The sequence below is a fragment of the Hyposmocoma kahamanoa genome, unplaced genomic scaffold (assembly GCF_003589595.1).
Source record: "Hyposmocoma kahamanoa isolate Upper Pololo Valley unplaced genomic scaffold, ASM358959v1 114, whole genome shotgun sequence".
Lineage (NCBI taxonomy): Eukaryota > Metazoa > Arthropoda > Insecta > Lepidoptera > Cosmopterigidae > Hyposmocoma > Hyposmocoma kahamanoa.
The window spans coordinates 2,092,769-2,110,774 of record NW_020653383.1 but is presented as its reverse complement, the minus strand read 5'-3'; the positions used below and the strand labels follow the sequence as shown (position 1 = coordinate 2,110,774).

Here is an 18,006-nt window from a genome sequence, read left to right as displayed (position 1 = left end):
CGATAAAATATAATATAACGCAAATTTTGAGATAATACTCAAGTTGTCAAGTGCGATATATATATTTTTTTTTTATATACAGCGTAACGACAGCATAGATCCTCATGTGGTAACTGTCAAAAGAGGCATCAAGAATGTAATGGAAGTAGGTCAAGTTGTGGCTATCGATGGAAAACCAACATTGGAGATCTGGAGAGACCACTGCAATGAGTACCAGGGGACTGATGGTACTGTTTTCCCACCTTTCTTGACGCAGTTCGATCGCTTGCAGAGTTTTGCTGGTGATCTGTGCCGGTAATGACACTAAATTATATTTAAACTTGAACGGTTCAAAATGGTTTGATGTTATATGAACAGAAACATAGCTAGAAGTAATAGGTTTTCTGTCATGTTTTAAAGTGCTCCCATTTCACCAGTGAGTATTGCGCTTAAGCACAAAACACTTTTATGCCGTATACGCAGTACACGGAAGAAAAAAGCAATGAAGTGGCTAAAGTCTCGATTACTATCAGAACCGCTGTCGCCAAAACTCGTACATTCATAATTTGAAATACTATGAAATCTTGATAATGATGGGTCGTAGTTTAAAATTTAAAAAAGAAATAACAAATTCTCGACTGTTATTATAATTTAAGCTGTACCCTGTTGGCATATCGTTGAAAGTCCAATACCATCAATACCTATTATAGCAAGTTATGGCATTTTTTTTTACTTTGAAGTTTCAATGTGCTGCCATCTAGAGCTTAATAGCTGAACGACGATAAATTCGAGATGCTTAGTTAGTTCTCAAAAAAGAAGCAATTGCGAAAAAAATTATTACGATAAACGGAAAATTGAAAATTTATTAAAATTAAATAAATAAGACTTAATGATCATACGAAACACCACCAACCATACATAATATTAAAAGTGCGACTACCATTTTTGCACTCCAAAGTAGCGAAACAAGGTATTTTTCTACGATTTTCGAGGTTATGTTGGTAATTGACACGACCATAAAGTACAGACCGAAAACGGCGGACTGAGCTTTAAGTTTGCGGAACTCCGCGAACTGTTGGGACACGTGTCACGAAAACTAAGTACTTCTACTGTATAATAAATACAGTAGAAGTGCTTAGTTTTCTGTGATACTGTAATATTATATTATAATGACTAGTAGTATAATTTTTTACAAACGTAGCAACACGACTTGTATGTGTGCACGCCCGACCCGCATTGCGTGTTTTTTCTTTGCTGCTTTACTAACGACAATTTTCACGCCTCGCCATTGGTAGGCAGTGAGCATAAATAATACAGTATAATATCATTATGTGTAGGCATTGACGCGCCGAATAGGCGGGAGTTGCGCTACTTATTTTGTTATAGTTTGATAATATCCTTTTTTAGGGCTAGCACGACAGGGCGTATTTTCTTTTTTTTTTCTGATGGACAATTTTTATAGTAGCAATAAAGTCCCGTCACTTGGTATAAAAAAAAAATATATTACTATACATGCAAGGATGCTTCATTCCTAACAAACAACACGGGTGGAGGACCCATGCCCAGCAGTGGGTCTGAGAGAGGTCTCAGATAAGGGTTTAGGACATGGTTGGGGACTTCACATTTTCCGAGGGTTGTTAAATTTCTTCTTCTTCACTGAAATGCTCATGGTAAATTTTAATTAAATTAAGCACAACACCACCATACAAAAAGAAATTAGGCCAGTGTTATAAAAAAAATATTTTCGTCAAATTGTGCTGTTTTGTTTTGTGACAGTATGGTCAGACCACAGACCAAATAAATACTGGCCAGACGCTTTAGGTTGTCCCAAAGAATGAACATTTTTCCATTACTGTTTAGTTCATGATATTTTAAACGTTAAGTCAAGAGTAAACGAGTGCGTCCTTGAACCATCAATGGCAGTATAACGGGTTACACAGGTCGGCAATAGCTAGATGTGACAAAGGTTTCAAGTATAGATTTGTTATTTTGTTATTGACGCTTAACTAAAGGACGTTAAGACCAAACAGACCGCTTCTGCGAATCGATTTTGTATTAAGCTATTGGCATCATATATGTCGCAGGTTTTTGATTTTAGGCTCTACCGTTGTAATTAATTATTAAATACCGTAATTAATAATAAATAAATAAAAATAATTTAACTATACGGTTTAGGTACAATTTACTGCTTACAAGCAACGTACAAGCTTCATATTTTTTTTGTTTTGCATTTCTGCCCAAAGACAAACCGTGGTATCAAACAATAATGAATACACTGTTTTAATAAACACAAAATGCAAAAACATTTTTAGGCCCCGACGCAAAAAGAGCGGGTCTTTGAAGTGTTTTTCAAGCCTTTGTTTGAGTACCTGTCTGTCACGTCCATAGACTGACTTCCAAAAACAGATCTCAGGGTTTTTTATTTGAAAGCTAATTTAATCAGGAAGGACGGCTTTTAACTATGTTTCATAAACATCTGTTTATGAAACATAGTTAAAAATGTTTTATGTCCGATCGATTTGATATACTATGGAAGAATGATACCTATTCTATAATACTACAATAATGTGGTAACCTTGATCTTATGCTGCAACCAGGACGGTCTTCAGAATACCCAACTCCTCAACTACCTACTTACAGTCGTGTTTGGACTCATTAAATTACAGATGGACATTATTGACTTTTTGGACCAAGAAGTTTTGTATTGATGGTTTCTTATAAATTTACTCATGTTTTATTCATTATATGAGAACATCGTCGATATCAGTCAGTAGGACGAGAGTATACAACAGATACTGTACACTTACACAGTCCGTTTTTATGGGTATATTTTTTGTAGATCTTTCAAGCCTTGGTACCAAAGGCAGACCTCGTATCGAGGTATCAAAACGAATCGCTACATAGCAAACATCGGGGATTTTGCCAATGACCCAGAACTAAACTGCTTCTGTGATGCTCCTGACACCTGTCCTCCAAAAGGATTAATGGATTTATTTAAATGCATGAAAGCACCAATGTATGCTTCCCTGCCGCATTTCCTAGACAGTGACCCTGGGCTGCTGAAGAACGTGAAAGGGCTAAACCCTGATATTAATGAACATGGCATTGAAATTGATTTTGAACCGGTAAGTTTGACGATTACCATAATGTTACCTATAACAAACACTACTTCTGCACATGACCCTGTATGAACCTTGATTATATATATAGCAAATATATCACGGAGAGTGTGCGATGGAATTGCATGATTTAATTCCACCTTCTCCTATCCCTTATCGGGGTCTAGACGGCGGCTAGAGTTCGACCCCTTCGAAGCGCTTCGCTTCCATTCGTTCCACATTTATATGGCGAGCGGCTAGGGAGTGGAATTTCCCGCCTGGGAACTTATTCCCCGAACGCTGTAACTTGGACCTTTTCAAGACGAGAGTGAGGTTTAGGTGTGCACGCTATATCGTCGACCTCACCGTCGCGCACTTATTTTTGCATTAAAATAAGTCATGGAAGTTACTTAAAATGCAAAATATCAGAATTTTATTCAGCACGCTTTCTTGGCTCTTTACGATAAGTTTGTTTCCCTAGTGAATATATCATTAGGATGGCCCATACCAAAATACTTTTTATGAAACAAAGAAGGAGCTGATCATTCTTAATATAGTTTCCTCTGGAAATGGATCTATATTAATTCAGTTCTTATAAATAGGAAGACGTTATAAATAAAATATCTATACAATTCTGGTAATCCAATTGTTAAGTTTAAACGATATTCCAGTGCTTGGCATTTCAATAGTTTGTCATTGCAGATAAGTGGCACACCGATGGTCGCCAAGCAGCGTATTCAATTCAACATGCGTCTGTTGAAGACTGACAAGCTAGAGCTCTGCAAGGACCTGCCTGACACAATTGTGCCTTTGTTCTGGATCGAAGAGGTACAATCACAGTCTTTTATGTACCTCAGTACACCAAAAAAGGGTCCAACGTGTTTGCATTTTCGATGGGCTTACTTCACAAATAGGCACTTAACATTTTTCTATAACAGGTATCCAAAATCTGTTTACACGGGCACAAAAATGGATTGTAATGGACGTGGAATCACACTTGCAATCCAGTTAATACTCAAGAAACCGTTACTGCACAGATTAATTCAATTAGTACAAACCTATACAATCTTTTTAGAAGAGACCCGTGCCAAGCAGTAGGCTTTTTTTACAACCACACCTCTTGCTTTGGTCTCAAACTAGGGTAAGGGTAAGGGTATTCCCTTACCGGAGCAACGGAATTCACTCTGAGATACACACGCCATCACGCATCAAGCTACACATTGACGTATCTTGTTCCGTTGTACTGGAGGCGATTTTCGAACAAAAATGTGTAGTCTGATGTGCTGTTGTCCGTACATCACAGACCACTGACTGACTGACTTCATTTCCCAAATTGGTTCTATCGGGAATCAAATGTGGTACCTCCTCATCCAGTGCCCACAGCGCAAACCGTTGTTCCACTGAGGTCGTCAAATATTGGTAATTCGGTATGTTTATTTCCACTATTGAACAATTTAAACTCTCGAAATGTACTAGGAAATATATACGGTAAGGCTAAAACATAATCTAGATAGTCTGGAATAGACATTCAGGTGTCCTGATATAAGAATTTCATGCTACCTAACTAGCATAAAGATGTCATCGATGTTATAAATTGGATTACTGGTATTACTTTTTCTTCTGGTGACGAAATATTGCAATTGTAACCGTCGCCATTGTCTTAGCATACTCCCTTTGTTGTAGTAACAAAAACGAGAACATAAGTAAGAAGGGTCTTCTTATTAGTGTTCTGATAAAACATGATGAACTGATGAACATACTATAAATTTAATATCATACAAATCTTACAAAACTCTGTACAAAATTTATATTAAAATCGTAATTTTTTTTTTAATAAAACTTTCATTTCTAGCTGATGGCACTTTCAGGCATCATTCAATGCTTAGAATAAAATCGTAAAATAAAATCGCAGCACTGATTTTACATACGCGGATTTGCACTATCTTCGACGATAAGTAACCATGAATTTATGTAAAGTACCTACTATTGAAATTTAGACGCTGATGCTTGCCGCTCTCTAGTGTCATGGGAATATACAGATGCATCGGTTTACGTCATCGATGCGCGCCTTACCTTACCAAGGGCAGATTAGAGCTAATTTTACGTGTTTTAAAATGTTTAACCTTGTTAAATCATTTGCAGTTTTAACAAGGTTAAACTTGTACATATTTTATGATAATATTAATGGAAAGACACTTTTACACTTTTGATAATATTGTAGGTACATTTTATAAAATCATTTATGTATTTTTTTTATGATACCAAGTTGCGGGACGAACAAGTCGTGCGCCTGATGGTAAGCGACACGCATATTCATAACAGTTGCAGTGCCATTCAGAGCTTTAAATCGCAAAGATCTTATGGGAACAGGCACTACGCCCCACTATGGAAAATCATAGAACAACGGCGTATCAAAAATCGTTTTTACTTAAGTCGTTATTGACGCACTTTAATTTTTTTTTAAATTGTATTAGAGTGGTATTTAATATAATGTAGTAATTTTGCGTGAATTGCATTTGGAATACATATTTTTTAATGTGAGAAATTGTAATTCGTAAGAATGTCTATTTCAGGTCTGTTCGCTTCAATACTTTAAATATCATTTCTTTCAAAAACTTGTGCGAATATATATAAAAAAAAAAATACAAAAAGTGAGGGGAAAAAAAGGATGGATGGATGGATGGAGGAGGATATTTGAAATTCATCGAGACTTTTGACAGTTATCGATGTCTCCCGGTGCTTTACATTTGGTGTTGTTTTATAGCTCAGATAAAGGCTCAGATATTCATAAATAACATTTATAAAAATCAGCTGCGGATACGTGCGGTTTTAGAAGTTATCGCGAAAACTACGATATAAGTCAAGAAACGGAAAACCGCTATCATTGTGGTTTCTTATGTTGTACTATTGAATTGATTAGTTTGCGGTATATTTCAATAAATTATAGGTATTTATTGATAACAGGGCGTTTTGTCTACATTTTGCACTTATTTTGTGGTACTACTTTAATCAACAAAATGCACACTACCCTCATTTATGAAATTATATAAGAAGAGTGAATTAATTTAATAAAGCTATTACAAATTGATAATAAAACTAAACAGACGTTTGATTGTTACGTATCATCACTGAATTTCAAAATGTCAAATTCTTTCAAGTGTTCCAAGCGTGAATTATTACTCTCATACATTGAAGGAGGAAAAAAACTTGAAACCCCATCAACAGTTTTAAAAGAAAACTATCATGTTTCTGAAGACAACATGTGTTTTATTATCAGTGATGTTCAAAGGAATCTCATTCCTTCCTTTAATAAACGATGGGCAGAAGCGTCCACGAAAAAGGATTCGTTTCTAAAAAAGAACGAAAATTGGTTGGATTCTGAATATTTGGTAACCTTACCGAGCATCGAAGAAGTAACACCTGACATCACGCCATCTACTTCTTCTGGGAAACGCGGAAGACCCTGTGTCTCTTATCGGAGACTCATCAGAATCAACCAAAAAACGAAAAAATACCGCGCTATTTAGTGAATATGGCTTTGAACACATTTGCAATGCCTATGTTCAGGACTTACGTTCAATAGGAGAAGAAATAGAAGCAAAACTCGTGGAAAAACTAAGGCTTGCTCACCGTGATGATACAAAGTCTCTATATTTGAATCTCATAGAAAACGCAAGCGAGAGCAAAATGCTAATGGATCAAGACGCATTGAGTGTTTTCATTGACTTAGATATACTTAGAAATTACAAATACACATGCAAAAGTACTAAACCTTCAAGATTTATTGAACCACACTGTAGCTAGGATTTTGGCCATAGATTCGGTGTATAAGAATGGATTGTGTCATTTAGTTTTATACAGTAAATGGGGATGTGATGGTTCATCTGGTCAAAGTCAGTACAAACAAAAACTTCCAGAGGAGTCTGAACTTGTTTCTGATGCAAATTTGTTTATTACGTCGTTAGTGCCTATTAAATTAGTCAATAAGCTTACTGGCGACATTGTCTGGCAAAATCCAGTGCCTTCGTCAGTCCGTTTTTGTCGGCCCATATCGATAGAATTTTGTAAAGGAACTCCTGAAAAAACTAAAGCTGTTGTTGATGAAATAAAGATCCAAATAATTTCCTTGCGGCCATCATTAATTAATAAAGAAGGTGAACGAGTGAATATGAACCACGAACTCTTTCTGACTATGATAGATGGCAAAGTAGCTCAAGTATTAACAGATACACCATCTGGATCCACGTGTACAATCTGTGGAGCTACTCAGTGGCAAATGAATGATCTGACTAAAGTCACTAGTAGGCCAGAATGAAAATGCATATCAATACGGACTTTCCACATTGCATGCCTGGATTCGTTGTATGGAACTGGTATTACATATCTCATATAATCTTTCTTTTCCGACATGGTCAGCCACAAGTGAAGAAATGAAAAGACAAAAGCAAGAAAAGAAAATCCTAGTACAAAAACTTTTTCGGGAGGAGCTAGGATTGATCATCGACAAACCACGGCAAGGAAGTGGTAATACCAATGACGGTAATACTGCTAGACGATTTTTTCACAACGCAAATTGTTCTTCTGAAATCACCGGAGTGGATGTGAATTTGATCAAAAGGTTGTATATTATTTTACAAGCTCTTCCATCAGGCATAAAGGCATAATGCAGAAAAATTTGGCAAATATGCCATGGAAACTGCCAGGATTTATGTAAGTAATTATGAATGGTACCACATGCCATCTTCAGTACACAAAATTTTGATTCATGGTGAAAGTGTCATTAAGCATTTTGGTGTAATTCCTATTGGTCAACTTTCCGAAGATGCACAAGAATCCCGTAATAAGGATTATAAAAAATTTCGCCTACATCATGCCAGGAAGTGCTCTCGATCAGCTACAAATGCGGATGTATTTCATACTCTTCTCTACACATCAGATCCGTACATTTCCAGTCTTAGAAAAACATATAGCAAAAGTGTGAAGGCACTTGATGAAGATACCCTGGATCTTTTAAAAGTGAATGAACTCATTTTGGATCCTGAAGTTCAACAAGTATAATAAAACATAATATACACATTGACATACATACATTTCTAACATTATTTTACTTTTAAATTAGTATTTTGTAACTTTTTTTACTATACGTGTTTGTAATCTTATAACTTTTAATTTCTTTATTAAATAGATAAGAGCTTAAACGTGATTGTTTTTTAAAAAACGAATGTATTAATACATTTTTATTAATAATATAAGTAGCGTTGTCCTTAAGGAAATCAAATAAAAGCTATTTCTGAAATATATTTTTTCATTTTTTTTTCAAAAATAAACGTACTCTTATAAAAGTATAGCATCTGAACTTTAACTAAAGCAGTATTTAATACTCTATGCTTGAGCAAAAATTCAATAGTCTATCTTAACAAATAAGAAAGTTATTGATTTTTGATCTGAAACAGACCTCGATTTTCCATAGTGCGCCCGTCACCCTGAGACATAAGTTGACAAGTCCCATGTGCCTGTAATTTCACCAGCATCTTTACCCTTCTACACCGGAACACAGTATTGCTCACATTACTGCGGCAGAAATAGGTAAGGTGGCAGTACTCTTTCATAAGTTGGTCTACTGCTACTAATAACGAAATGTTTCGATATTGCATTATTAAAACTTACGAAATTGCAATTCGTCGGCTAAATTAGTAAACTTCGTAACCACCAATGACGTGAAGTTTTGATAGGCACAAAAAGCAGAATCATAAAAAATAATTATAAGATAATGTACCTGTATTTTACAACTAAAAAGGGGTCTACAAATTATATTTCACGCTTTAATTGCCCGATTTTGCGCTTGAAGAGTAAAAAAAGAGATTTCGTTTAAAAACGGAGTTACGAGGTTTTCTTTAGCCGACGAATTGTCGGCGAAAAATAAAACTTATTATGCATGATGCCGACTTATCGGCCATTATGTTCTCTGCTCTTTGCTATCTACTATCTATACAACCATCATTTTTCAACAATGAGTACATAACGACTACTTGATGATCTTCCCCCGCCTGTGCGAGACTGTCATATTTTGTCATTACGTACTTTCCGTAAGAAGTGTTTTAATTGGTTATTCTCTAGGCAAACCTTGGAGTTAGGCATTGTAGTGTAGTTGTGTGTGGACAGTGCTCTGTGTGTAATTGTAATGAAAAAATTTATATAACGATTCATGTGTATATCGAGTTCTTAGGTTTTCGCGATTGTTATACATAAGAATGAAACTATTTTTCCGGATTTAAATCGCGTATATTTGTTTTTTCAAACAAACCGACGTTTCGGGCGCTTTACAGGTCCCATGGTCACGGTTGACTGAGAGTCATGGGACCGATTTAAGTCCGGAAAAATAGTTTCATTCCGATTCATGTGTATGGTAAATATCTAATAACAGGGTTAAATTTTAGAACTAGAATGATAGTGTGTGTTAGTTCTTCTTTTTATGAACACGGTAGGCTGTAGCAGAATATCAGCGGCGTTGTGAAACACTCCGCCATTGTGCTGAGCTACAGACCTTTTTATCTCACACCACTATTGTTAGTAAATACTGTGTAGAACTTTATATTTTTATTTTTACTTATTAATGTGTGGAGATGAATATACTATTTTATTATTATTATTATTATTTCTTAAGTATTTATGTATTTTGTATTTATTTCTCTCCACAAACATAACAACTGAACATGGACAAAAGAAAGATAGACAAAAATGGTGTTTATATTATGTTTGTAAAAGACTGGTACCTAAACTAAGCATAGCTTGTAATATAGGATACCAGGTCTCTCACCACAGACAACTTACACTTTCTCTTAATACTATGATTGCAGAGGTTAAAATTAAGTTTAAGATTAAGGTTATACAATAATGAAAAAGAAAACCAAAGTTAAATATGTGAACTAAGTTATTGTTACAAACAGGAAATGCAACTATTTTTCCGGATTTAAATCGGTTGACTGTGACCATGGGACCTGTAAAGGCCCGAAACGTTGGTTTGTTTGAAAAAACTAATAAACGCAATTTTAAATCCGGAGAAATAGTTTACTTTAACTGCCTCCGTGGCCGAACGGTTACCATGCCAGACTGCCACGCAGAGGCCCCAGGTTCGATTCCCGGGCCGGGAGAAATATTTGTATGGCCTACATTTATTTCCCTCGTGAGTTTGGGTGTACTTTGTGGTTGTCTATGTGTGTGTCCATAGCACCCAGGACACAGGGTTTCCCTAGTGCGGGGCTGTGTTGAGTGTGTGCGTTATTATTATTATTATTTCCTATAATAATAATAATAAGTACCAAAAAGGTTTGTCAATTATTCCATGGTTAAGTTTACTAGCTATTTAATGCATTTATTTACGCAATCATCATCATCATTATCAACCGTTTATACACTGTCGGGTACGGGTCTCCTCTCAGGCGAGGGTTTAATAGTTCGCCACGCTGACCCAAGGCGGTTTGCACATTTTCCTAGGGCAGTGAACCTTCTTCGACATGCAGGGTTTCCTCGCGATGTTTTGCTTCACCGAAAGGTCATGGTACATTACAAATTAAATTTCGCACATAAATTCCGAAAAACTCACAGTTGCGAGCCCGGAATCGAACACACAGCCCTCTGCTTGAGAGTCGGTAAGTAAAATCATTAAGTTACCAACGTTTTTTCTTTGCGTATTTATTTACGTAAATAATATCATTTCCAAAACGCAAGGCGTTACGACCTCAATTTGCGGAAACCAGCCCGTTACACTATACCACATCCGTAACCTTGGAATAATAAAGCCACGTGTGACCACGCGTCAAAAGTGATTTTATCACATGAAAATCATAAAAATAATAAGAACAACATGAAGCAAATTATATATATATATATATATATGAAATTTTATATCTTTCCTTAAATAGCATAAAAACTATCGACGAATTTCGTTCATACAATCTTCAAATCTCTATCCTGAAAAGGTATCATTTTGCATTTTGCATCTGTTAATAAGACTTTGGATCAATTTACATTGCGGCGTTCATTTCGCATCGCTGCGCGAGAAGGCACGTGTGTCGTCGTCGTTTGACGTCACACTGAACCTGCCTTCGCGCCACTTTCCGCGGATTCGGTAGACGTCGCCGATGGAAGCCACGGTATTCTCGAGAATGCGCGAGAATTCCGCGTAAGACGCGGGACGTGATTTTTGACTCGTATCTAGTACGTTACACAATTGACCATAAAGTTCATTAGGCTATGTACAATATCGTTACGAAAATTCTTCGCTTCTATTCCGTTCCACCGCAATATAAATTGATCCAAAGTCTTATTACACTAAGGTTGAAAATATGTTGATAATTTTTTTTATTATTTTTTTGCCATTCCAGGGTCTCGCCCTGAATAAGACGTTCGTGAATATGCTGAAGTACCAGCTGTTCATACCAAAGCGCGCCGTAGGAGTGATTCGATGGCTACTGGTAGCATTCGGTTTATTAGGCTTGATGGGCAGCTTTGCCTTCCACTTCAAAGGTACCTTGCGCAGGGTGCGTCTTTTCCAAAGCTTTTTTGTAAAGAGATGTGTTGTTATTCGAGTTTGTACTACGTCCTGAAATACAAAGTGAGCATAACTTGATGTTGACACTGCCGCTGGTTGAATTCTAGACTACACTAAAACTATTAAAGTACGCACGTCACATCGGGTGCCATCGTCGCACCTCAAAACTCTACGTTACCACTAGAGGTCGGATATCGAATGCTTATTTACCTACAATTCTGTTGCTCCCAAACATAGAATGTGCTACCGTCCCGCGAACTAAAATTATTGGGAAATAAACGTATTTTCCATTAATTTATTTGTAATTAGGTTATTTGTAATTTTATGTCACATTTAAATTAACTTTTTATATATTAAAAGATAAAAATGTTAAAGCTTCAGTTAGGTATTAAGAAAAAAAAATTGTTTTAATACTTCAAAACCGAAACCATAGTCAAGATTAAATTTGACATTAGTACTTTTTTGCTTCAGGTCACTGAATTGAGATTCAGTTATCATATTCCCGGTCATCATGTGACTTTTACGATTTGTATTGGTCCAAAATGTAATCTATTTAAAATATAATAATTATGACATACTATCTTATTGATATTGTTTGACATAAATATTAAACATTTAGACTAGAGGTTCCCAGACTTCTTTCTCATAGACCACTTTCAAAATTTAGCTGGTTTCGGTGAACCGCCTGCAGCTATATTTCTACCATATTCCCAAAACTCGACAAAAAATGTGAAGATTAGATCTAACTATGAAAATTTGCAAGGCAAATTGCTGAGTTCCAACCACAAATTAATAGTTTTCGAAAAAAAAGTGAGAATTTAATTGATTGTGCTGTGAGTGGATGTCAAAAATGTAAAGACACGTTGTACTGAATATGGAATATGCAAGTTTTTATAAGTAACAGTCGCTGAGCTTCTTAAAATATTATCTGCCTGTATTGACAGGTGAAGTCAAGCCAACATTATAGTTCTTCACTATCGAAAGCAGATAAATTTTCGTGGATCCCCGCGTACGAATTGTGAACCCCATTTTTTCGTCACGCCAACGTAGACCCCCGTCGAGTCTCTCGTAGACCCCTGGGGGTCCACGTGGACCGCTTTGGGAACTAAGGATTTAGACCATTAAGTGACATTTTTTAAGTACCTTGGCGTGCTAAATGTTGCGTGATGTGACATTATGAATAAATATTATAGTATTATTATAACAAGTCACGTCATCCCGAAAAATAAAAATGAAGCCACTTCCATATTTCGACAGCAATTTTTTTCAATAATATTAGGTGACGGGACCAGTGACTTACAAGTATAATATCATTTCATTGGACGGGACGATCAAGTCGTGCGCCTGATAGTAAGCTACGCCCCAGTCCATAACGGACTAAAGTCAACTTTAGGTATAAAAGCATCCGAAAATCCGATCACTACTTAACACTGTTTTCAGTAAATTAAAACAAAGCATTAATATTACGAAAATACAAAAATAAAACATTAACACAAGGAAAATTCTTGTGGGAATTTTCAAGGCAAACAGTGATATACCAAAGTAAACAATCTAAATCATTGCTAAAGTCTAAACGTTAGGCGTTAAGATGTTAAATATTTTTCAGACCGCATAATGCGTTTTGCCGTGTCGCCGGGCTCCGCAGAAGCGAAAGTACAGCCAATTGAACAGAAAGAAATCAGCGTCATCGCAGAGGCTCAGGAACCGGCCAAGATATCCATGTAATCCATCTTCGGGCGGTTCCTAAGGCGTTTCTTTTCTTGGAGCCGTCAGTATGGCCTGTTTATTGCATATAGAAATATTGAAATGCAAACTGTAATGTATGTTTTAAGATGTCTAAAAAGAAATACTTAAAAGTGTTTTTTGTTTAGTACTTTAGTGTTTCATCTTTGGCCACTGTTGATGTTAAATAGGATATGTAGTAAACCATAACACACTAATCGGGGTTCGAAATACTTTAATCTTTTCGTTGATAATAATCTGGTCTAAAAGGGAAAATACACAAGACTGAGATTAGACCTGTCGTACTTGTATTAAGGGTCAAATGTTGAGCGATGAAAAGAGAGGATGAACTAACTGTGCATGCATCGGAAATGCGAATGTTGAGAGCGATATGTGGAGTGATGAGAAAAGATAAGGAATGAGTACACTAGAGGAAGTTTGCCGCCAGTGACGGAAAAGATCATGAGTAATAGGTTAGCGTGGTATGGACATGTCATGCGGAGGGAAGAATGTCATGTGATGAGAAGAGTGTTAAGTATGAATGTGGAGGAATATAAGGGGAGAGGAAGGCCAAAGAAAATGGATTGTGTGATAGATGACATGGATAAGAAAGGTGTGAGTATGGAAATGACGGCTGATAGGCGAGAGTGGAAGAAAAATACATGTTGTACCGACCCCAAATATCGTGGGACAGGGACAGGAAGAAGAAGAATTATTATTACAATTATCCGATAGTAATCCGTTTTATCTATTTAGTTTTGGATTGAAAATGACAATTAGTAGGGAAACTAAATAAGACGAAGAAAAATCTTTGGGAAAATGATTTGGTTTGCGACTTTTTTGAAATTCACATTTGGGACGTTTGGATGCGTCTCAAATAAAAACATGTGGCACAACATTGCAAGCCGTAGCATTATGTTGTTCCAATTAATTTTGTTTAATAAATATTAGGATATATTTATCGCTTCTAACCCTGACAGTAAGTAAACACAATTATATGGATATGCCTCGCGCAACTGTTTTGTTATTTTTATAACATGTATTAGAATATTTACGTGTAAATACAATAAACGTACCGAATTTACAATTTACTGTTTTCTGTAAACCTCGTATAAACAAGTAACAATAAGCTAAATTTTGTTGTTGTTATATTGTTTATGCGAATTGTTTATACATGGTAATGTTCTTTTATGGAAATAATTGTTTGAGTTATTATCTGTAATGTTCGATGTTTTTGTGGTTAAATCAGTGGGCGAGTCAACACAATATTATAGCGTTTATTTAGACTATGGCACAACCTATTTTGTGACCTGGCTTCTCTTTTAAGAGTATGTGCGTTACAACTAGGTAGACAGATAAAACGTTCATTCAGCACAAGCAGAAACAAACATTCACAGTCACTTCACATGGTATAACACAAAAGCACATAGAAATTAAGACGCCTTCAAATTAGACGCCTTGAAAAAGCGTTGCAGTGCCGCGACTGTAGCGCTTCAGTAATTTTTAACGGACTGTAAAACAGGAAGAGGTTACAAGTTGCCAGTACTTTTTTGTATGTATGTTACCCGACTACTCCGGCATTTGTGAACGGATTTTGATGATTCTTGTTTTGTTGGAAAGAAAGTACCGCAGTATAGGTACTATTTAAATTTGAAGAAAATTTTCTACCTCTAAGGGTAGAAAACTAAGGGATGAATTCGGTTTCGCGCACTTTCCGGTAACCAATTTCAATAAAACTTGGCAAATAGATGTAATTCCACGAACTTTTGACGTCGTTTTTTTTTATAAAAAAGTTATAATTAATTATTAGTTCACTAATTGTGACTACAAAAGTGGCGTGGCAAATGCACATCTAAATATTGCATGAAAATTAGTACTGGCACGGCTGCAAAATCACAGTAGCGCCACTGTAGTGCTTCTATAAGCGCCTAACCATAAATACTCTTAGATCGTGACGTTAACAGTGCTGTTTTTCTGCCCGTACCATTTTAGAACGAGGTAACTTACGTAGATATTATTATTGTCAATCACTTGATAATTTATTTAGTATGAGGTACCTTACCAAGAATATAGTAGTAATAAAAAAATAAAGAACGTCAAAAGGAGCAGCCATAGAAAGGTCAATGAGCTATGGCTATGAACCGTGGCGAGTGGAGGAGGCTACACCGACAAGAGTTAAATAGGATAACGATGTTAAGGTACCTTTATGTTGTTTAAATGTATAACTATCTAAAACTATACTGTTACAAAAATAAACTTGATATTTAAAAAATACTCTCTATAAATTAATTATACGGTCCTAATTCACATTATCGTTGCTTTCGATCGAATGTTCACACTTTTTCGCAACCGAACCGACCGCGCGTGATCGCGCGAGCTCGCGATGGCAATTTTTGGTGGAAATAGGTCGGCGAGATTTCAATTCTCGCCTCGCCTCGTATCGTCTCGCCTCGCCGGTGGAAAAACTCTTTTAGACATCACTAAGGATTTTGATAGTTTTTTATTTTATTTCGTAAATTTGAATAGTCAAGTATATTTTTCATAAACGATTATATTTTTTAATGGTGAATGAAAAACAGCTGTGCGTTATATACACCGTGTAGCTTTATGACGCAACCGTATAAGAATCGTTAGGGACACCGTGTATAACACACACACTCAACATAGCCCCGCACTAGGGAAACCCTGTGTCGCGGGTGCCACGGACACACATATAGTCAACCACGAATTACACCCAAAGTCACGAGAGAAACAAATGTAGGTCATTCAAATATTTCTCCCGGCCCGGGAATCGAACCTGGGACCTCTGCGTGGCAGTCCGGCATGGTAACCGTTCGGCCACAGAGGCAGTTAAATCTGTGTATCTGTGGAACTAGTCACGCGTTTCGCACGCGACGCACCGTATAAAGCGTGTATTAAAAAATGCGACCTTACGCATATCGCGGTGTCCGGGGCAAAATCAAACAAGTCTGTCAATTTTCGTTAAGTGATTTATCTAACTTATTATGGTGTGCTTTTCAATGGTAAAATATACTGTTCATTCCCAGTAGTTCTATGTACTCTGTTCCACGTCGGGTTTATAACTAAACAAAAAAGCATTCAATCTGAGGCATGGGAAACGTATTGTTGATGTTGATAACATATAAACGTATTTTATGGGAAAGATATTCCCCCTCCTCCTACCGATCGGAGTTCCGATCGGTGAACCGGAAATTACGTCTTTCTTCTGCATTTGTGACTGCAAAAGTGGTGCTGCGAGTGCGCTTCTAAATATTGTATGAATTTTAGTTGTGGTGCACCCGGCGCCGTCGCTCCACAGACGCGACTCATGAACTGTTTATTGGATTCCACCACAGAAAAGAACTTGAAAAATACACTATCAGAGTTAGAGCCTTTGCATGCGGAGTAGTCTTTACGCATAGGCGACAAACGTTTATGGCAACGTAGAGGTTCAAAAAGCAGATTATTGCGTTTGTATCGATTCAAATGAGCGTACAAAGATATTATATACAAACGTGGGTGAGAAGCGCATTCCAAGATTATCTGTATCGCGTTTTACTGTACTTATTACGTTATGCCCCAGACTCCTCGATATACTTGAAGTCCGACGTGCAAAATGTTACATTTCAAATACAAGGCATACTATTTATATACAATTCTTAAAACACGTTCATAACGTGACGTGACATTATCACAGATCAAAGAATTTGAATGTCAAATGTGTGTTATTAGATGTAGTGACGTCAAGTCGATTCAGCCTAGTGTCTGTGTTAAGTAAATTATAAATATTCTTAAAGTCGCTATATTAAAAACATATTCTCAGTACAGAGTACTAAAAAAAACGGACCTCAAAAATACGTGGAATTACATATAATTACCACGTTTTATTGAAATCGGTTACCGGAAAGTGAGCAAACCCGGATTCATCCCCTAGTTCGCCACTATACAGGACTTGACACAGGAGATAATAAAAATCGGTTCTCACTACTCAAAGTATATTGAGAGAAAAACGCCTTGAATTAAAGAATAGCAAAATCAACCATTAAAATAATTGCTCATTATACTAAAATTTAGGCGCTATTTATAAAAATGAATCTTCATGCGTTAAACAGCCTCCCTTAGAGGTGGATGATTTTCTTCAAAATTAATGGGACTACTATGAAGGTACCCTCTTTCCAACAGTTAGTAGTTATCGCGTAACATACATACAAAAAAAACACAGCCGAGTTAAGAACCTCCTCCTTTTTTTGAAGTCGGTTAAAAATTAAATACACTATACTATTTACTAAACGTAAGGAATAAAAAAAAAACAGAAAAAAAATTGTTTCATTTTGCATTTCAAGGGAATGAGAGTTTTCACGTCTAGTCACAAATAAAACAAACATGTTATATGTATTACAAAGTTTTTATTTCTATTCTTAGTCAGTACAAATATCTTAAATTATTATTTCAAATTGAGCGTCACCGGATATAAGGTATTATTTTTAAATAAAACGATTTCATAATACAAAGCTATTACTTACATGACCTTGTATATTGTTTATTATATATATAATCTTTTGGCTAGATATATTACATGCATTTTACACGTAAATGTTAAGTAATCCATCCGAGTAATAATAGTCCGTAATCTCTTTCTATTATGTATCGAAATAC

At 36.1% G+C, this 18,006-nt stretch overlaps 1 protein-coding gene across 1 annotated transcript in view; it reads left to right on the top strand.

The window, feature by feature from the left end:
• Positions 1-13,376, top strand: part of LOC113239084 (sensory neuron membrane protein 1-like) — a 28,583-nt gene extending 15,207 nt beyond the window's left edge. The window contains exons 5-9 of the mRNA XM_026475953.1: positions 83-294; positions 2,819-3,104; positions 3,780-3,905; positions 11,462-11,603; positions 13,235-13,376. Coding sequence (XP_026331738.1) covers positions 83-294; positions 2,819-3,104; positions 3,780-3,905; positions 11,462-11,603; positions 13,235-13,353 — 885 coding nt within the window. The 3' untranslated portion in view covers positions 13,354-13,376. The remainder of the gene's footprint in view (positions 1-82; positions 295-2,818; positions 3,105-3,779; positions 3,906-11,461; positions 11,604-13,234) is intronic.
• Positions 13,377-18,006: the final 4,630 nt, after the last annotated feature.